Source organism: Dryobates pubescens, chromosome 3, assembly GCF_014839835.1.
Source record: "Dryobates pubescens isolate bDryPub1 chromosome 3, bDryPub1.pri, whole genome shotgun sequence".
Taxonomy (NCBI): Eukaryota; Metazoa; Chordata; class Aves; order Piciformes; family Picidae; genus Dryobates; species Dryobates pubescens.
The window spans coordinates 46,254,757-46,272,445 of NC_071614.1; the positions used below are offsets into that span (position 1 = coordinate 46,254,757).

A 17,689-nucleotide genomic window follows, 5' to 3' on the forward strand; every position below is an offset into this window, starting at 1 on the left:
GATTTAATAAAGAGGCATGACGGGGCAGCATTCATTACATTTCTGTAACCACATATTTTAAGTGAAGTACAAAGGCTGCATATTTTTGACAGCAGAGAAGTGTGATTCCAACAGCTTTACAATTCTCTTCCTGAAAGTCCTATGCAGAGCCTTTGTTAAAGTGGGAAGAGAAAGGTCAGGGAGGTATTCTAGGCAAATTATGCCTGTAATTATATATAGTTAGGGGGGTTGAATATTTTTTGGTTTGGTTTGTGGTTGGGGTTTTTTTGTTGTTTGCTTGTTTGTTTTTTCTTGTGATAGCTTTTACAAATTCATTGCAAGCAGTTTTGTACACTTCCGTTGTTTCCAAATTCCGCAAAATACTAATGGTGGTACAGCCTTCTTTGATTGTCTGTGGGAAAAGCAGATGTGTCTTAGACCCCATGATTTCTGCTGATTTCCCCTACTTGCCCTGGATGAAAGTCAGTGGCTGCTGTTTGTAGCGATGGTGCTTGGGGATGCAGTCCCAGGCAGAGGGAGGGAGTATTGCTGGCCTGTCAGCTGCCAGCCCCTTCCTGGAGCATGGGTCACCTACAGTGATCTGGGAACAAAATGAGTGCACATAAGCATGAGGCTGGTGTGAGAAAATGCAGTGCACCTTGTCTAGCTGGGCATTGTGAAGAGTACAGTTCACACACACAGCTGTCACATGTTACACAGAGTTATGTTGGGATTGCTGCAGCATGCAAATTGAGCCATTTGGGAGTTTTTTCTGTCTTGGTGCCCTTCAAGTTTCCCTGCCCTTTCTGTTCTATCACTTTTCCCCTGGAATAACAAAGGCAAACTTAGATCTTTGTGCTTTGAGAAGCATTTATTAAACTAATTTCTATTGTGCCATTGCTATGATTCTCTGTATGCATATAGACCACCTCAGTTAAAAGTTCTTTTCTGGTGTTGGAAAGTATATAGAGGTGATTCTCTTGAAGCCCGCTCTTCTTTATGCACCTTTAAATATAGGTCTCTATATTTCTTTGTGGAGAACCATTTAAATAGTATTTCCATAAGCATAACAACTAAAATATTTTCCATGTAAATGAAGGAAGTGCATGCTAACCTTTATTGTTGCAGGAGAAACCAAATGCTCACTGTTTCCGCTGCTTTCTAGATCTGTTCATTCTAACCTGAATGCATAGTCCTGGAAAGGAATGCATAGTGAGATCACTTTAGTGAGCTAAACTCAAGAATAAGTAAATGCAGTATTTATAGCTGTACTCTTCAAGCAGAAAGGAACATACATTTCTTACTTTAAGAAGAAAATACTGTTTGTGGTTGATAATGTAGGTGTGTTGCTTTTGTTTAGAGCAATATGTTAAAAAATTGGTTCTTTTTATGCTTTCCAGATTCACCAAAACTAAATTTCAAACCATGATATTTTAGTTTAGATAGTGCTGGTACAATTAAGTCTGTTGTCCAAACATTGTGAAAAGGTAAAATGATATTTTTGTCTGTAACAGAGTTATAAGCACAGAGTATGAGCACATAGTTATGTTGTATGGAAACTGAGAATACTGAAGGAAGAGTCTCAAATACTTGAGTATGAAGTAATCTGAAAACTTATTCTGGTACTCAAGTGATTAATTTTTTGCCTTTACTCCAAGTGTATTTTTCTGGATGAAGGATTTATTCTTCTTGAATGGTATGTGGATTTTACTGGGCTTTGTAGAAGAAAGTATGAAAGAGGAACAGTTATGTTTAGGAGCAGACAAATCAAAATGAACAAGAGAAACTAGTTTGTTGTGGCCTAGTTAACTTTGAGTCTGCCTCCACAATTAATTGAACCAAATTATCTATCTATCAGTGTGTTGACTTACAGGGCTTCTTGCAGAGAAGTGTGTTGACAATTCCTGGGAGGATTTTTACTAATGTTTTGCTTAAACACTTACAAAAAAATGCATTCTGAAATTATCTTGCATACAAATTAAATTCATTAGCTATTAAAAACAATTATTAACATTGTAATATAATGTATTTCACATTGGCTGAGAAATTCATCATGTATTTTGTCTCTTATTTTGTAGCAAAATTGGTTTATTCTTCCTTTCCTTGTTTGCATTCATTTCATAAATTATGTGCTTTTCACCTCTGTGCTACTTCAGTCCTTAGTTGCAGGTGGTTTTCTGTTTTATGTGAAAGGGAGTGATTTTTGTATTGATTTCTGCTTTGTGTCTGTGGGCATGTACGTAAATTTAGAACTAAATAGGCCAATGGTTACTGTTTCAGGAGCTCTGCATGCTGCTGGAGGAAGTTGTTGCTTCAAGGGTCAAACACTACTTGGAAACACCTAAACAACGTGGTCAATGGAAATCAATGGAACATGCATCATCTGGTCCTCTGTTTCTTACAGGTAAAATAAATTATTTAACTTACTGTGAAATAAAGTAAGATAAAGTATGATGGAAACTGCTACTCTTTGTTTTGTTCCATGAGAAATTTGCCATTGGGAAAGTCAGTAAACCTGAACTAGCTGGTATTTTAATCTGAAATTACTTTATTAAAAAATTAAGAGGGTTTTATTTAAAAAATAACATAGTGCTTGAACTGTTAGTTGAATGTGTAGAGTCCTGCACCCGGGGAAGAATAACACCATGCACCAGTATAGGTTTAGGGTTGACCTGCTGGAGAGTAGCTCCACAGAGAAGCCCCTTGGAATCATGGTTGACAGTAAGTTATCCGTGTGGCAGCAATGTGCCCTAATGTCTAAGAAGGCCAATAGTATACTCAGGTGCATTAAGAAGAGTGTGTCCAGAAGATTGAGGGAGATTCCGCCCCTGTACTCAACCCTAGTTAGATCACATCTGGAATATTGTATGCACAAGGATGATTAAGGGACTAGAGTACCTCTCTTACAAGTAAAGACTGAGAGACATGGGGCTGTTTGGAGAAGAGAAGGCTAAGACACCTTATCAGTGTCTACAAGTATCTGAAGGATGGCTGTCAGGATGGAGCCAGTCTCTTTTCAGTGATACCCTGTGATAGGATGAGGGGCAATGAACATAAACTCAGTCACAGGAAATTCCATCTCAGTGTGAGAGAAAACTATTGTGAGGGTGATGGAGCACTGGAACAGGCTGCCCCGGGAGGTTGTGGTCTCCTTCTCTAGAGATCTTCAAAACCCACCTGGACATGTTCCTGTGTGACCTGCTGTAAGTGGCCCTGCTTTGCAGGGGGGTTGGACTTAATGATCTCTCAAAGTCCCTTCCAACCCCTGGCATTCTATGATTAGCATTAAAAGGAATAAATGCTGTATTTCGGGGTCCTCCAAAATTGATGGAAAGCTTGCTGGTTTGTTAAGTCTCCTTTCCACTCAAAGATGTAGTTTATAATTTTGTAAATTTAGACATAACACTTTTACTTCCTGCTCTTCTGACAAGATGTTCAATCTTGAAAAGTTACATGATGGTGGGATAAATGGTATTTGTCACTGCACTGGTGTTACTGCAGCCTTGGTAGTGGTGTTGATGACTTTGGAGTAATTACCATGCAGAAGAAAACAGAACAAAGAGCATTTACTCATTTGGAATTTTTTGGGGTGTGTGTATGGTGAGGCTAGTAAGTGCAATTTCAGTACCTGCATGCTTTAAACTAGAGGTAATGGTGACTCTAGGTTGTGCTTTAATGTGAGATCAGCTTTAGGGCCAAATGGCTTGCCAGGTTTTGTTTATTATTATTTTGCTGGCCATTGTGGTCATCATGGTGGGTTTTAGAGTTGATAGGCTTGTGTTATGTCACACAAGTGATTGTTCTTTAAATAGTTCTTAGAAAATAATGACACTTCTGTGTTTTTTACTGTTTTGGTTTCTCTTTTTAATTGCCAGCCTGAAGCACATTATAAACTTGTCACAGAAGAGAGCCGCATTAGTAAGGCCTTGTGTTTGCAATAGTTTCTCACAGTTCTTTAAATAGATTGAAATAGATGTCTAATGAAATCCATCACAAAGGCAATTCCATAATTTCAGCCTAGAATAAACATACTGATAAACTTTTTGAAATTCTGTATGTATTATATTAACAATTTTAAGTCTGAACATACTCTTTGTTTTAAAAAATGTTTTCAGTTCCTGAAAAGGGATATTCCTATAGAATACATAGAATACATAGAATACATAGAATAAACCAGGTTGGAAGAGACCTTCAAGATCATCGCGTCCAACCCATCAACCAATCCAACTCCGCCCAAGCAACTAACCCACGGCACCAAGCACCCTGTCAAGTCTTCTCCTAAAAACCTCCAGCGATGGCGACTCCACCACCTCCCCAGGCAGCCCATTCCAATGTGCAATCACTCTTTCTGTATAGAACTTTTTTCTAACATCCAGCCTGTATCTCCCCTGGCGCAGCCTGAGACTGTGTCCTCTTGTTCTGGTACTGCTTGCCTGGGAGAAGAGACCAACATCCGTCTGTCTACAACCTCCCTTCAGGTAGTTGTAGAGAGTAATAAGGTCACCCCTGAGTCTCCTCTTCTCCAGGCTAAGCAACCCCAGCTCCCTCAGCCTCTCCTCGTAGGGCTTATGTTCCAAACCCCTCACCAACTTTGTTGCTCTTCTCTGGACTCGTTCCAGCAAGTCAACATCCTTCCTAAACTGAGGGGCCCAGAACTGGACACAGTTGCAGCTTTGAACATTACTACCAATATTAATGAGTTTTTAGCACAGGTTTAAACAGTTCTTCGCACAGGTTAAATCCTGTATGGTTGGCTGCTTATTGCTAAATTTTAGGTATATGTGGGAGCCAGATTATTATAGCCTGACAGGAGGGTTTTTTTTCCACCCATAAGAACACAAAGCTGCATAAGCCAAAAATGCTTCAGGACACTAAAGGATTTTGAAACCCTTTTTTATCCTTGCAATTTATAACTATATTTTGCCCCTTTAAAATATTGTCAACGTATCTAAAACACACGAAGCTTCAGGTCTCTGTAGATTTCTGGGTTTGAGTGAAAAACCAGAATTTTCTTACAGTGAGAGTACAAGGACATTATTAGGGTGGGATCAGAATTTCTGAGATTTGTTGAGGTTTTTCTTTGTTTTCTTTTACTGGGTGGTGTTTTGTCTTGTTTGTTTTTTAAAGTTTCCACCTCAGTAAAAAGTAGGGTTTAAAAACAATGGTTTTGTAAGATAAAGCTGCCAGACATAATAATTTTTTTTTACATATATATGTAGACAGATGCAACACTAATTTGAGAGTGTTCATGGGATTCTAGGGTCTTATATTTTCTTTTAGATCATTAACTTTTCAGTAACAATACTGGTATGTTGTTGCAGGGTTATGAATTGATCTTCTGCTTGACTCTTCCCTTATTTCCTGAAAATTAAAAACTTAAGGATATGAATTTGAAGAGGTCATCAGTAAGATCTATGACAGTTTTAGATTAAAGAGTATTTACTTTGGATAAAGCAAAATTATTGTTCTACCAGTTTTCTGCCGTTAATCCCACTGTCATTAATTAACACTAAAGAAATAAAGGAAGAAAACGGTCTGTGATAACAACATGCATGTTGATCTTCATTTCCAAATCCATCTCTCTCTTCTCTCAGCCTGCTTTGCTCAGGGCTGTAATTTATAAGGAGTGCCTTGTTCAAGTCCAAGAATCAAGTTTATTCAAGTTACATTCAAGTCTGTTCTTACCTGAGAAGGTGTTCACTGAAGCAACTTGGACCTACCTCTGAGGCACTGTCCCTTTTAGGTGAGCCACAAGTCTTTAACAGTTACCATCACTCAAATGTGGCTCCAAAGCCTTTTGCCTTCCTCTGTGGGATCACAGGTTCTGTTTGTAGAGTACAGTGAAATGTTTGTGTTTTTTTTCCCCACAAACAGATGAAGTTCAAGATAGCAGGCCAGTGTTTGGCTGCCAAGTGTTTTGTAGTATACACAGAAAATGCAGAAGCTTGGTATGTGGCTAGTGACATACACATACTGTAGGTGCTCCTGGTGAAATACTGAAGCTTACAGCTGTTGTTGCATTTTTTGAACTCTTCAAACTGAATGTGGTTTCTTTTGCTCAGAGTTACGCAAGTATGTGTCTAGAGTTCCACAGCTGTAAAACTCCTGCTATTGTAAGTAACAGAGAATGTATGGAAGGAACATTAAGATGCTTATTAGCTGGTTATTTACTACTTGAAGTATCCCAGGTCAGTATTCCACCCCTATTTAAACTCAGATCTTTTCAGGTCAGTTTTCATTAGCTTACTCTCCACATTACAGGAGGTATCCAAAATTTCTTAGAATCAGAATTATTAGACTAGTATTAGTAACATTTTAGACTACCCCTAACACCAAAGCATGTTGTATTAGGATTTTCCTCAGAAACGGATGCCAACGTACCTTCCTTTGATGAGCAGATCTCACCCTGCTGTCTAGATCTGTTATGCAAAGACTGTTGTTAAGCTGTCTTCCATAACTCCTTTGAAGACAGAATTTTCACCTATCACAATTGCTTTCTAGTATTACTGTTACATTATGCTTAATGTTATTTAATATCACCTTTCAGTTTGGTGGCATGCAGTATAAATATCTGTGCATGTTACTTGTTAATTTACATTTATTTTTCATTTAAGTTACACCCACACAGCAGCGTGTGGTGGGTCGCATACCATCTCATTAGGAAACCTGTGGGTGTTACACACAGGAGAAGAAAGAAAGAATGGAAAAATGAGAGAAAGTAGCCAAGACAAGCAAGTTCTTCCTATTCTTCCTTTTGTCTGAACAATTTCCCCACCCCTCCCAAATGGCCAGTATGAACAATTTGCCAAAGTAAGCTTTAATTTAGTCTTTGGACATAGGCTTTGGTATAAACTCTTGGTTTCCTGTGTTTAATTAATGTCCAAATGTGCTTGGTTTTTGGTTTATTTTTTTTAAGAAAAAATTTAAATTGGGTAGATTTTCAAAGATTTCATTTTGCCTGCAGCCAATCTGCTTGGACAAATGGTGCAGGAAGGGCACCTACCAGGTATGAATACCTTGCGTTATTTGAAGTTGAGTAAACACAAGCTCTCCAATAACAAAACCCATGCATTAGTCAATTCCTCTCATTAAAAAAATTTCCAAATGTGTAATCTTTGAAGCTAGAACTTTGAAAATGTGTGTCATACATTTTTGCCTTGCACCACTTGCACTACTCCATAAGACATACTGCTTTTCAGTGAGGATGTCATGCACATTAGTGTGTCATATTTCTCACCTACTGTGTTAAAAGCAGAGCCTGTTCGGTCATGCTCTGCAGAAGGTGGCTGGTTTTGATTAACAGCACTGAGAATTAAGTAGCAAGGGGCTATAAAGAGGCCTGAGCTGAGATACTGAATACAGGAGAACGACAAAGGGAAGACTGTGGAAAATTAAAGAAGGCACAGTATACACTGGCACAGAGGAAAGAAAAAGGAGGATGCAGAATGAAAATATGGCTAGTAGAAATGTCTCTGTTAGAAGCAGAAGGAAGGAAGAGATATCTTGTAAACTGACCTTCTTCCACCTCTTGGGGAAGGAAAAAGTTAATGTTTATCTTACAAGCAATTTTCAGATTTTTTCTCATTCCATTCCCCAGCATTCTTGGTGTTTTTCTTGGCTTGAATGTGGAACATTTTTGCTCTGATTTCAGAGCTTTTTATTGTACAGTCTCTTCTAGAGTGAAAATAATTAGAAAGCATGCTGTCACATGGCACAGTGAGCTCCCAGCTTGATTTTTATCTGCTTTCCTTGGGACTGTGTATATTTTAGTATTTCTAACCTAATTTTCTAAGGAAATGGGGCATATTGTGATCATGTGATGATTTCATAAGAAAATACATTTCTGCTACTTATGAAGTGATTTGTTTGGCTCCTGAAAGCACACAGACACAAAATACAATAAATCATGATGGTAAATACTCCAAACTGCTTTGGCATTGCATTTTAATTTGAACATTATGAGGTTTTTAAGGAAAACACCCTTGCCAGACTAGCCTAGTTTGCTTCAGGAGTGTTCACTATTACTGTAGAATTTGAGTTAAGTCATTTGTAGAATATGTTCCATATTATAATCTTGCAGCAGCAAAACTGATTTTATTTCCACCCTCCCAGCTGTTAACTCTTACTCCTTTGCTGTGAGACAGAGTTTGGTTTTGTCTTAACTAGAATAATTTCACCTATCTTGCTTAAAGAGCAAAAATGCACTGGGGGCAACTGTGGGGAAAATAAGCTATGACAGATAAGTTACCACAGGGGACTGAGGAGGACCGAAGCCCTTTCAATGAACTTTGATGTTTCCAGTTGCACGTTGTAATTTCTGTCTCTCTAAATAATTTTATTGTGGCTTCCTTACAATGGAATCATTTATGGTTAGTGGCCAAGTCCTGCAGATACTTGTGAACTTTAAACGTACATTCATCTGTCTGTGACAAGGAGCCTCATAGCTTCCTGAAGTATACAGTAACTTATGCAACAGGTTATGAAAAATATTTTGATTAGTGTCTTGTACTTAATATTTCCTGCATTTGCTTTAGACTACCCTTTCCCATGTTTTCTAGCCAACTAGTGGGGAATAAAAGCATCCTTTTATCACCAGAATGTTTCTGTTCTAGATGATCAGAGTTGTATATCTGAATTTTTTTATTATAATTGCTATTTTCTTAGGTAGAGGTTATTTGACAATGCACAAACAGACACTATCTTAAACAGATATATAAGCTATAAAGGTCTTTCTATACCATCCAGGCATTTTTACATAGTAATTTTGCTGTTAGTGCTTTGGTTTATGCAGATGCATTTATACAAATTCCAGGTTTCTCTTTGGCATTTTCATTCTATAGTTAGGCAAAAAGTCAGTGTTCAGTAATTGTGTATTTACAAAGTGGAATTCTGTAATTTTCAATTTATCAAAGGTGGCTAGAAGTTAGAATAGAATTAACCAGGTTGGAAAAGACCTTTGAGATCGAGTCCAACTTTATCACTCAACACTACATAATCAACTAAACCATGGCACCAAGCGCCCCATCCAGTCTCAAACACCTTCAGTGATGCTGATTCCACCACCTCCCTGGGCAGCCCATTCCAATGGCCAATCACTCTTTCTGTGAAGAACTTCTTCCTGACATCCATCCTAAACCTCCCCTGGTGCAGCTTGAGACTGTGTTCTCTTGTTCTGTCACAGGGTGCCTGGGAGAAGAGACCAGCCCCCACCTGGCTACAACCTCCCTTCAGGTAGTTGTAGACAGCAAGAAGGTCTCCCCTGAGCCTCCTCTTCTCCAGGCTAAGCAACCCCAGCTCCCTCAGCCTCTTCTCATAGGGCTTGTGCTCCAAACCCCTCACTAGCTTTGTTGCCCTTCTCTGGACACATTCCAGCAGGTCAACATCTTTCCTAGACTGAGGAGCCCAGAACTGGACACAGGACTCAAGGTGCAGCCTAACCAGTGCTGACTACAGGGGCAGAATGACTTCCCTGCTCCTGCTAGCAGCACTATTCCTGATGCAGGCCAGGATGCCACTGGCCTTCTTGGCCACTTAGGCACACTGCAGGTTCATGTTCAGCCTACCATCAACTAGTACCCCCAGGTCTCTTTCTGCCTGGCCACTCTCCAGCCACTCTGTCCCCAGCGTGTAGCACTGCATGGGGTTGTTGTGGCCGATGTGTAGAACCCAGGACTTGGATGTGTTAAATCTCATGCCCTTGGACTCTGCCCATCTGTCCAGCCTGTCGAGGTCCCTCTGCAGAGCTCTCCTACCTTCTAACACATCAACACCTGCCCCCAGCTTGGTGTCATCAGCAAATTTACTGATGATGGACTCAATCCCCTCATCCAGATCATCGATAAAGCTATTAAAGAGCATGGAGCTCAGCTCTGATCCCTGGGGCACACCACTAGTGACTGGCCGCCAGCTGGATGTGGCACCATTCACCACCACTCTCTGGGCTTGGCCCTCCAGCCAGTTCCTAACCCATCGCAGAGTGCTGTTGTCGAAGCCACAGGCCAACAGTTTGGCCAGGAGTTTGCTGTGGGGGATGGTGTCAAAGGCCTTGCTGAAGTCCAGGTAGACTACATCCACAGCCTTCCCCACATCCACCAGGTGGGTCACCTGATCATAGAAGGAGATCAGGTTGGTGAGGCAGGACCTGCCCTTCCTAAATCCATGCTGGCTGGGCCTGATCCCTTGGTCATCCTCTTAAGTGCTGTGTGATTGCACTCAAGATGACCTGTTCCTTAACCTTGCCTGGCACCTAGGTCAGGCTGACAGGTCTGTAATTCCCTGGCTCATCCTTCTGGCCCTTCTTGTGCCTGGGCATCACGTTGGCTAGGTTCCAGTCATCTGGGACCTCTCCAGTGAGCCAGGACTGTTGAAAAATGATGGAGAGTGGCTTGGCCAGCTCATCTGCCAGCTCTCTCAGCACCCTGGGATGGATCCCATCTGGTCCATGGACTTGTGGGGATCCAAGTGGCTAAGCAGGTCTCTGACTACTTCCTCCTGGATCACAGGGGAATTATACTGCTCCCTGGCTCCATCTCCCAGCTCAGGAGGCCAGTTGTCCAGAAGACAACCTATCCTGCTATTAAAAATTGAGGCAAAGAAGGTGTTAAGTACCTCTGCCTTTTCCTCATCTTTAGTTACTATGTTCTCCTTCATGTCCACTAAGGAGTGGAGGTTGTCCTTGCCCCTCCTCTTTCCATTAATATATTTGTAGAAGGATTTTTTTGTCCTTCACAGCAGTGGCCAGTCTAGCCTCTAAATGGGCTTTTGCCTCTCTAATTTTTTTCCTGCATGACCTAGCAACATCCTTAAACATTTCATGGGTTACCTCACCTTCCTTCCAAAGATGATACACCCTCTTTTTTTCCCTTATCTCTCTCAGAAGTTCACAGTATCACAGTATCACTAAGGTTGGAAGAGACCTCGAGGATCATCGAGTCCAACTTGTCTCCACAGACCTCACGACTAGACCATGGCACCAAGTGCCACGTCCAATCTCCTCTTGAACACCTCCAGGTATGGTGACTCCACCACCTCCCTGGGCAGCCCATTCCAATGATGAACGACTCGCTCAGTGAAGAACCTTTTCCTCACCTTGAGTCTAAACCTCCCCTGGCACAGCTTGAGACTGTGTCCCCTTGTTCTGGTGCTGGTTGCCTGGGAGAAGAGACCAACCCCTTCCTAGCTACAATCACCTTTCAGGTAGTTGTAGAGGGCAATGAGGTCATCCAGGCTGGCCATCTGCCCTGGCGGTTCATCTTCTGGCACATTGGCACAGCCTGTCCCGGCACCTTCAAAATTCTTTCTTGAAGTAGGTCCAGCCCTCCTGGGCCCCTTTGTTTTTAAGGGCTGTTTCCCAGGGTACCTTCTGAGTTAGTTCCTTGAGTAACCTGAAGTCTGCCCTCTGGAAGTCCAGAGCAGAGGTTTTGTTGTTGCCCCTCTTAGCCTGACTGCATATTGAAAACTCAATTATCTCATGGTCACTGGACCCCAGACAGCCTCCAACCACCACATCTCCCACCAGCCCTTCTCTGTTTGTAAAAAGAAGGTCAAGCAAAGCCTTACCCCTGATAGGCTCACACAGCAGCTAGGATAAGAATCTATCTTCCATACACTCTAAGAACCTTCTAAATGGCCTCCTCTCTGCTGGGTTAAGTTCCCCGCAGATATCTGGCAGGTTAAAGTCACCCATAAGAACAAGGTCTGGTGATCTTGAGACAGCCTCTACCTGCCTATAGAATAATTCATCAACCTCTTCATCCCGGTTGGGTGGTCTATGACAGACTCCAACCAGGATGTCAGCCTTGATGGCCTTCCCTCTAATTCTCACCCACAGGCACTCAACCTGATCATCGTCAATCTAGTTCCATGGCATCTAGAGCCTCCCTGATGTACAGGGCCACCCCTCCACCCCTCCTCCCTCTCCTGTCTCCATTTAAGGGCCTGTAGCCATCGATTACAGTGCTCCAGTCATGTGAGTCATCCCACCATGTCTCTGTGATGGCAACTACAATATAACTTTATTGCTGTAACAAGGCTTCCAGCTTCTCTTGTTTGTTACCCATACTGCATGCATTAGTGTACATGCATTTCAGCTAGGCTGCTGGTTTCACCCCTGACTCAGCTTGCCACCCTCAGACTCCTGTCTGGGGGGACTGGTTTCAGCCCCTTCCCCTTTGAATGTAGTTTAAAGCCCTGTCAATGAGACCTGCCAACTCCCTTCCTAGAACCCTTTTCCCTCTTGGGGATAGGCCATTCTCATGTGCTAGGATCTTCCTCCCTCTCTGGGATGGATGTACTTCCTCTGTTGCTAGCAGACCTGGTGCCATAGAAAGTTCCCCAAGATCGAAAAACCCAAAATTCTGTTGGTAGCACCAGCCTCTGAGCCAGTTAATTACACCTGCTTTCCTGTTCCTTTCAGTATTCCTTTGTGCAACTAAGGGTATTGATGAAAAAGTTACCTGTGCCCCTGACTCCTCAACCAGTTTTCCCACAGCCTTGAAGTCCTTTTTGCTTGCCTGGGGACCTCTGGTTTCAACATCATCGCTCCCTACCTGCATAACTATTAAGGGATAGTAATCAGAGGACTGTACCAGACTCAGCAGCCTTCTGGTAACATCCCTGACCCATAATTAATAGGTAATTAATCTCTATCAGTTAAAAACAAAGTTTAGGATGGTAATGTGATGCAGGTGGTGACAGGCAGGCAAGATGAACCCTACCTTTAATTCTTCATTTGATATTCACTTTAGAATGTCAGAGTGACTTTCATTTAGGCCAGGGAAGGCAGAGCTACCTTGTGAAAGAGCATCTGTGTGCATCCAAGTGGAAATTCAGCTTTTTTTGGAATACACAAGAAGTGATTTTGAAAATCTGTCACTAGGCACTTACTATTTCTCACTTGACTGCCTGATTCTTCTCTGTAATGTCTCTTCCTCTTGAAAATGCTCTTCCTTGTGTGCTCTGTGTAGGTTTTTTAAGCTTCCATAATCACTGGGAAACAGAGGATAGGATGTTTGTGTGGAGCTTCTATAGACTTGTTTAAAGCACAAAGCACAGCTGGAAAAGGGAGAAAAGAGGTTTGGGAAGTTTTTGAGTGTTGACTTGAAATTTTCTGAGGAAAAGTTTGACTTTTAATTATCTTCTCCTGTCCTTTGTGAACACAGCAAACAGGATTTCTGCTGGATGCATTTTATAAATTCTCAATTTTTATAAATGTTCTAATTCCTCCCCTTGGAATGTCTAAAATACCAGGGAATAAATTAATTGATCAGTAGGACACACCTGTCTTTCCTTAGCTGTGGGATAGCTTGAAGACTGTGCTGTCTGGAATGTGCTACAGATAAACCTGAAGCGTCTGTATGTGCTCATAACTTTTCTGTTTGTGCAAATTTTTAATGTAGTATGTCTTAGGATTTAATTTTTTCCAACTTAGGTGTGTGTGATTGCATATGCTGCATGCTACATGGGTTGCATTGTTTGGATGCATACCAGGTCTGCCTTTTGGTGTTTAAACCCCATAAGCACTGCATTCCTTGTGGGCTTGCTGTCTGTGTGCAGATCGTGCTCTGTCTGTGTGTAGGTGTGGTTGCTCTGTGCTACTAGGGACTTTGGAAAGTCCTCTGTGTTTAATAAGGCAGAGTTTTTATGATTTTAGACCTAAGTAGTCTTGTTGGGCAGCAATAGGAGCTGTGATACTGCTGGGATGTTCTGGCAGGCACATCAGCATTTACATTAGGAACATTGTCAGCATCTTAGGTTTGAAGGGCTAGGAGGGGGAAGTAGCTTGATTTAGTGAAGAAATCCAGAAAACCCAAATGAAAGTCAAGCTGCTATGAAAACACAGATAATGAAAGTGGATGCAAAGGGAAATACAATTTCTCAGGGGAGAAGAAAGAGTGTATCTCTTTCAAAAATGAAATAGATCTGATAGATTCTTTCGCCCTTTTGTTTTTTTATCTAGTTCAACTTCATGTTAAATGAGATGGAAAAAATAAGGATTTGGTTTTTATTTTGAGGTGAAATGTCAGGTTCCTTTAAAAAAGAAATCCTCTTTATTAAATGTTCCTAAAGACAGCATTATCACTTTGGTTACTGTGTAAGCAATAAAGAATAGGGATTTGAAATAAAACCTAAAAGAAATATGATTTCCCTAGAAATGTTTAGAGGAATTGACTTAATTGCAACCAGAAGTTTGACCTGGAAGTGTAATGTTTTGACCTTTTAGCTGTCTGGTTTCCTAAATGTGTTGTTACGCTCTCTTTAAACTGTGAGAAAGTCTGTTTTACACATCCTTAACCCTTGCATTCCCTAGATGTCTCAATATAAAAGTCCTCAAACTATCACTGGCAGTTCAAGAAAAACAAAAATTGTCATTGCATGTTAAGAAAGAAAACAAAAAAATTGTAGGTATGTGTTGAACACTGAAGTCTTTTCTATTTTCATTATAACTGCAAGTAATTGTGTGTGTAGTTTAATGGTTAAATATTAACTTCTTTCAAACTTTCCACATTACCATATTACACAAGAATAATCCTTTGTTCTTAAGTTTCATTTGCATATGACAAAGGTCGAGAGAAAATACGGCTTTTTACATTGCAAACATTTTTGTGGCTTGGTTTATATTTGGAAAATTTTTATAAGGCTGTACAGAAATCTGTCCAGGTGGAGATGAAGGGCCAATTCCTGACAGAAGTTCTTCATCCTTTCTTTGCATAAGTGAGATCAGTTGCATGCCTTTGAGTCACCACTGAAGGTACTATATATTTTGTTTATTACTCACCGAGTCTTTTTATTGACTACAAAGACACAAGTGACAGACCACAACCAAAGCTTTGCAGGGCCCAGGCTTTAGTTTATTAAAAATGTATAGAAGTAAATAAAACTGTAGTATTGCAGCAAATAACAAAGACTTTTTTTTTTTTTTTATTTCAAAAGAGGAGGGGAAAAAAAGTTCAGTGAAATCTTGAATATGCATGGTGGGCATAGTAGCAGAACTTGATGTATTCCATCAACTTCAAACAAATAAGAGATATTCCAATACAAAACATACTACTTTTATTCAGAGAAACATTCTACCTGTGAAATATTCACTATACAAATTCATGGAAAACAAAAGTCTTTTGAATGCTAAAACCTGCTTTAGAGAGTGTAGAAGGCAACATTCATGTATTTGTTTACAGAATGCATTTTTCATGTTCTTTCATCTTAATAGATATTGGGGTGGGGGGGCAGGGAGGGAGGGATGAGTCATAGGATATGGATATTGCCTGTCTGTTCCTTGCTGTTGTCTTCCTGTGGCACAACACAGGCTTATAAGTTTTGATCTTTTGGTTATTTGATATTGAGGTTATTCTGTGTGCTTTTTTTTATTGCCCTTAACATTTTTTGCACTGATGCCTGAAACTGCAAGATAGTGAGCTGAATAACTCAGGTGGCCCCATAACATCACATTCTTGACTAAGATGAAATAGTGGTTTTCTTACAAACCATTTTCCAGTCAGTCTCCAGCTTTTCCACCACAGCCAACACCTGCTTAGCGGCTAGAGCTGTGTGGCACTAATGAGATGATCGCTGTCATGAGTAGTTCTTGGTGTTTTTGGTGATATCCTCTTTGCATCAGAGCTTGTGAGAGCAGAAAGAGATTGAGACCTGTTTGGAAATAGTCTTTCAGCAGCTGACTGAATTATGATCTGTTTAGTAACATTTAAAAAAGGAAAATACAGAGAAGGCTTCATTGTGGTGACTTTTCACCTATTTGCTGTACTCCAGAATTTCCTTATATTCTCGAGTTGTTTTAAACCTTTAAAGTGCCGCCTGTGTGAAAAGACAAAAACCCATGAACCTCTGGCACAGCTTACTTTGTTCACATAACAACATGAAGTGCTTGCTGGTTTAAGTCCACACATGTCTCTTCGAACTCACTTTCTTTTGAAGTGTCCTCTAGATGATAGGTTAGAAGAAAAGAGAAGACATGACCATCAACATCTACCTTTTAACTCCACTGAGCTATTCCAACAGAAGCCCTCAAAAACGGAAGACAAGAACATTCATTGCTAGCATATAGATTTGAAGAAACTACCTTTTCAGGTTCACGCTATCCTTTTAAGGTTCTGCTGAAGATACTTGCTATTAGCTTGTCTGTTCCTCTCGTTCTCTCCCATAATGTGGCTAGTGGCAGACTGTCAGGCTTTCTTCACCAAACCCATAGCCACGTGATGCAATATATTCCTGACATTTTTAGTGACTGTTGCATAGAGATCTTGTTACTGATAGAAGATTAAAGTCTTGTCAACTGTGGGAGCTATGGAATTAAAACCCTTTCATCTCGGGGAAGAAGTTTTGCAGAAATTATTTACTATTGCTGGGGGGAAGAAGTAGAACCTGGAGACCCATGAAGGGTTTGATTGGCTTTGTTTGAAAAATCTGTCAACATCATAGTACTGGCCCACATGATTGTGTTGTTCTAGTGAACAATAGGGGAATCAGCCATGTTGGATGGTTTTGCTTACTCCTTTTTTTTTTTGCTCATAGTCTAAGTATGTAACTTTAATAGCCTGTATGGTTGTTTTTTTGGATATTAAACATTTTTTTTTGTAAGTTTCTGGGCTTTATGTTGACCAGATGTTCTCTTGTGTACTTGCTTGTGATTATCACTTGAAATAATGACAATTTGGGAGAGGAAAAAACCAACAGGATGCCATCTCAAGCTCTAAGTTGTTCTGAAACCCACTATTTGAAGTATAAAAATTTGCACTCTAAAGATGTTTGTGGTTATTGACTACGAAGATGATTTTTGTGTGTGTCACATGACACCACAATTCTGTACCATTCTGCACAACAGAAAAGGCTCAGGAAGTCTCAACAGCTTTTTTTCTGTTTTGTGTCTGCTGTCTCTTGTCTGCCTGAGACTTGGACTTAAACTTACATACCAGCATTTGGTTTTGAATCTCTTCTAAATTAGAGATGACAACCTACTCTAGATCACATGCTGTGTTTGTGAATGCTGCACAGTTAACAGTAAGTTTACAATAAGATACTTCATGTTGTTTTGTTTACAAATGATCAGGAATTTGGATTTGATGGTGAATACTTTTAAGTGGAGAAATGTGGCTGCTAAAAAGCAGTGTAATAATATGTAGAGCACTTTGAAGATGAAAAGCTCTCTATATTGTAAACATTATTACTTGTATACCTTAATATGTGTAGAATAATTAATCCAGCATAAGCAAAATGTGATTACATTATTTTTTTTTTATGTACAATATAGTATTTCAGAACATCTAATGCACCTATGGATTTACTTTCAGATTGTAATATAAGAGATTCATCCCCTTATTTTTGTAATATCTGTGTGTTGCAGTGATTTACTTGTTGTTTCTTTCCAAATGTAAAGGCAGTCCTAATCCAGAGCAACCTGTCAGAAATGTGAACTGTCCAGGCTAGGAGAAAAAACTGTAATGAGAAATAGGTGTCTGCAGTTATGGAAATGTTTGGGGGGCACTTGACCTCCTTAGGCTTGTGCTGTGGCTTTGGAGACTTGACCAAATTTAGCTACAGAGCCGTGCAGGTGCTGGATTGCGCTGGGAAGTGAACACCTGCCAGGCTGCTCCAGATAACTCAGCAGCTCAGAGGCATTTTCCCAGGCTCCCAGATGAATGGTCCATAAAAGCCGTGGGAGAGGGCTTCCCACTGCTCCATGCTGTACCACAGCCTC

General features: G+C 40.5%; 1 protein-coding gene across 1 annotated transcript in view; it reads left to right on the top strand.

Annotated features, from left to right (window-relative positions):
• The window catches only part of SLX4IP (SLX4 interacting protein), an 80,846-nt gene that overhangs the window by 39,885 nt on the left and 23,272 nt on the right, over positions 1–17,689 (top strand). The window contains exon 4 of the mRNA XM_054178733.1: positions 2,260–2,383. Coding sequence (XP_054034708.1) covers positions 2,260–2,383 — 124 coding nt within the window. The remainder of the gene's footprint in view (positions 1–2,259; positions 2,384–17,689) is intronic.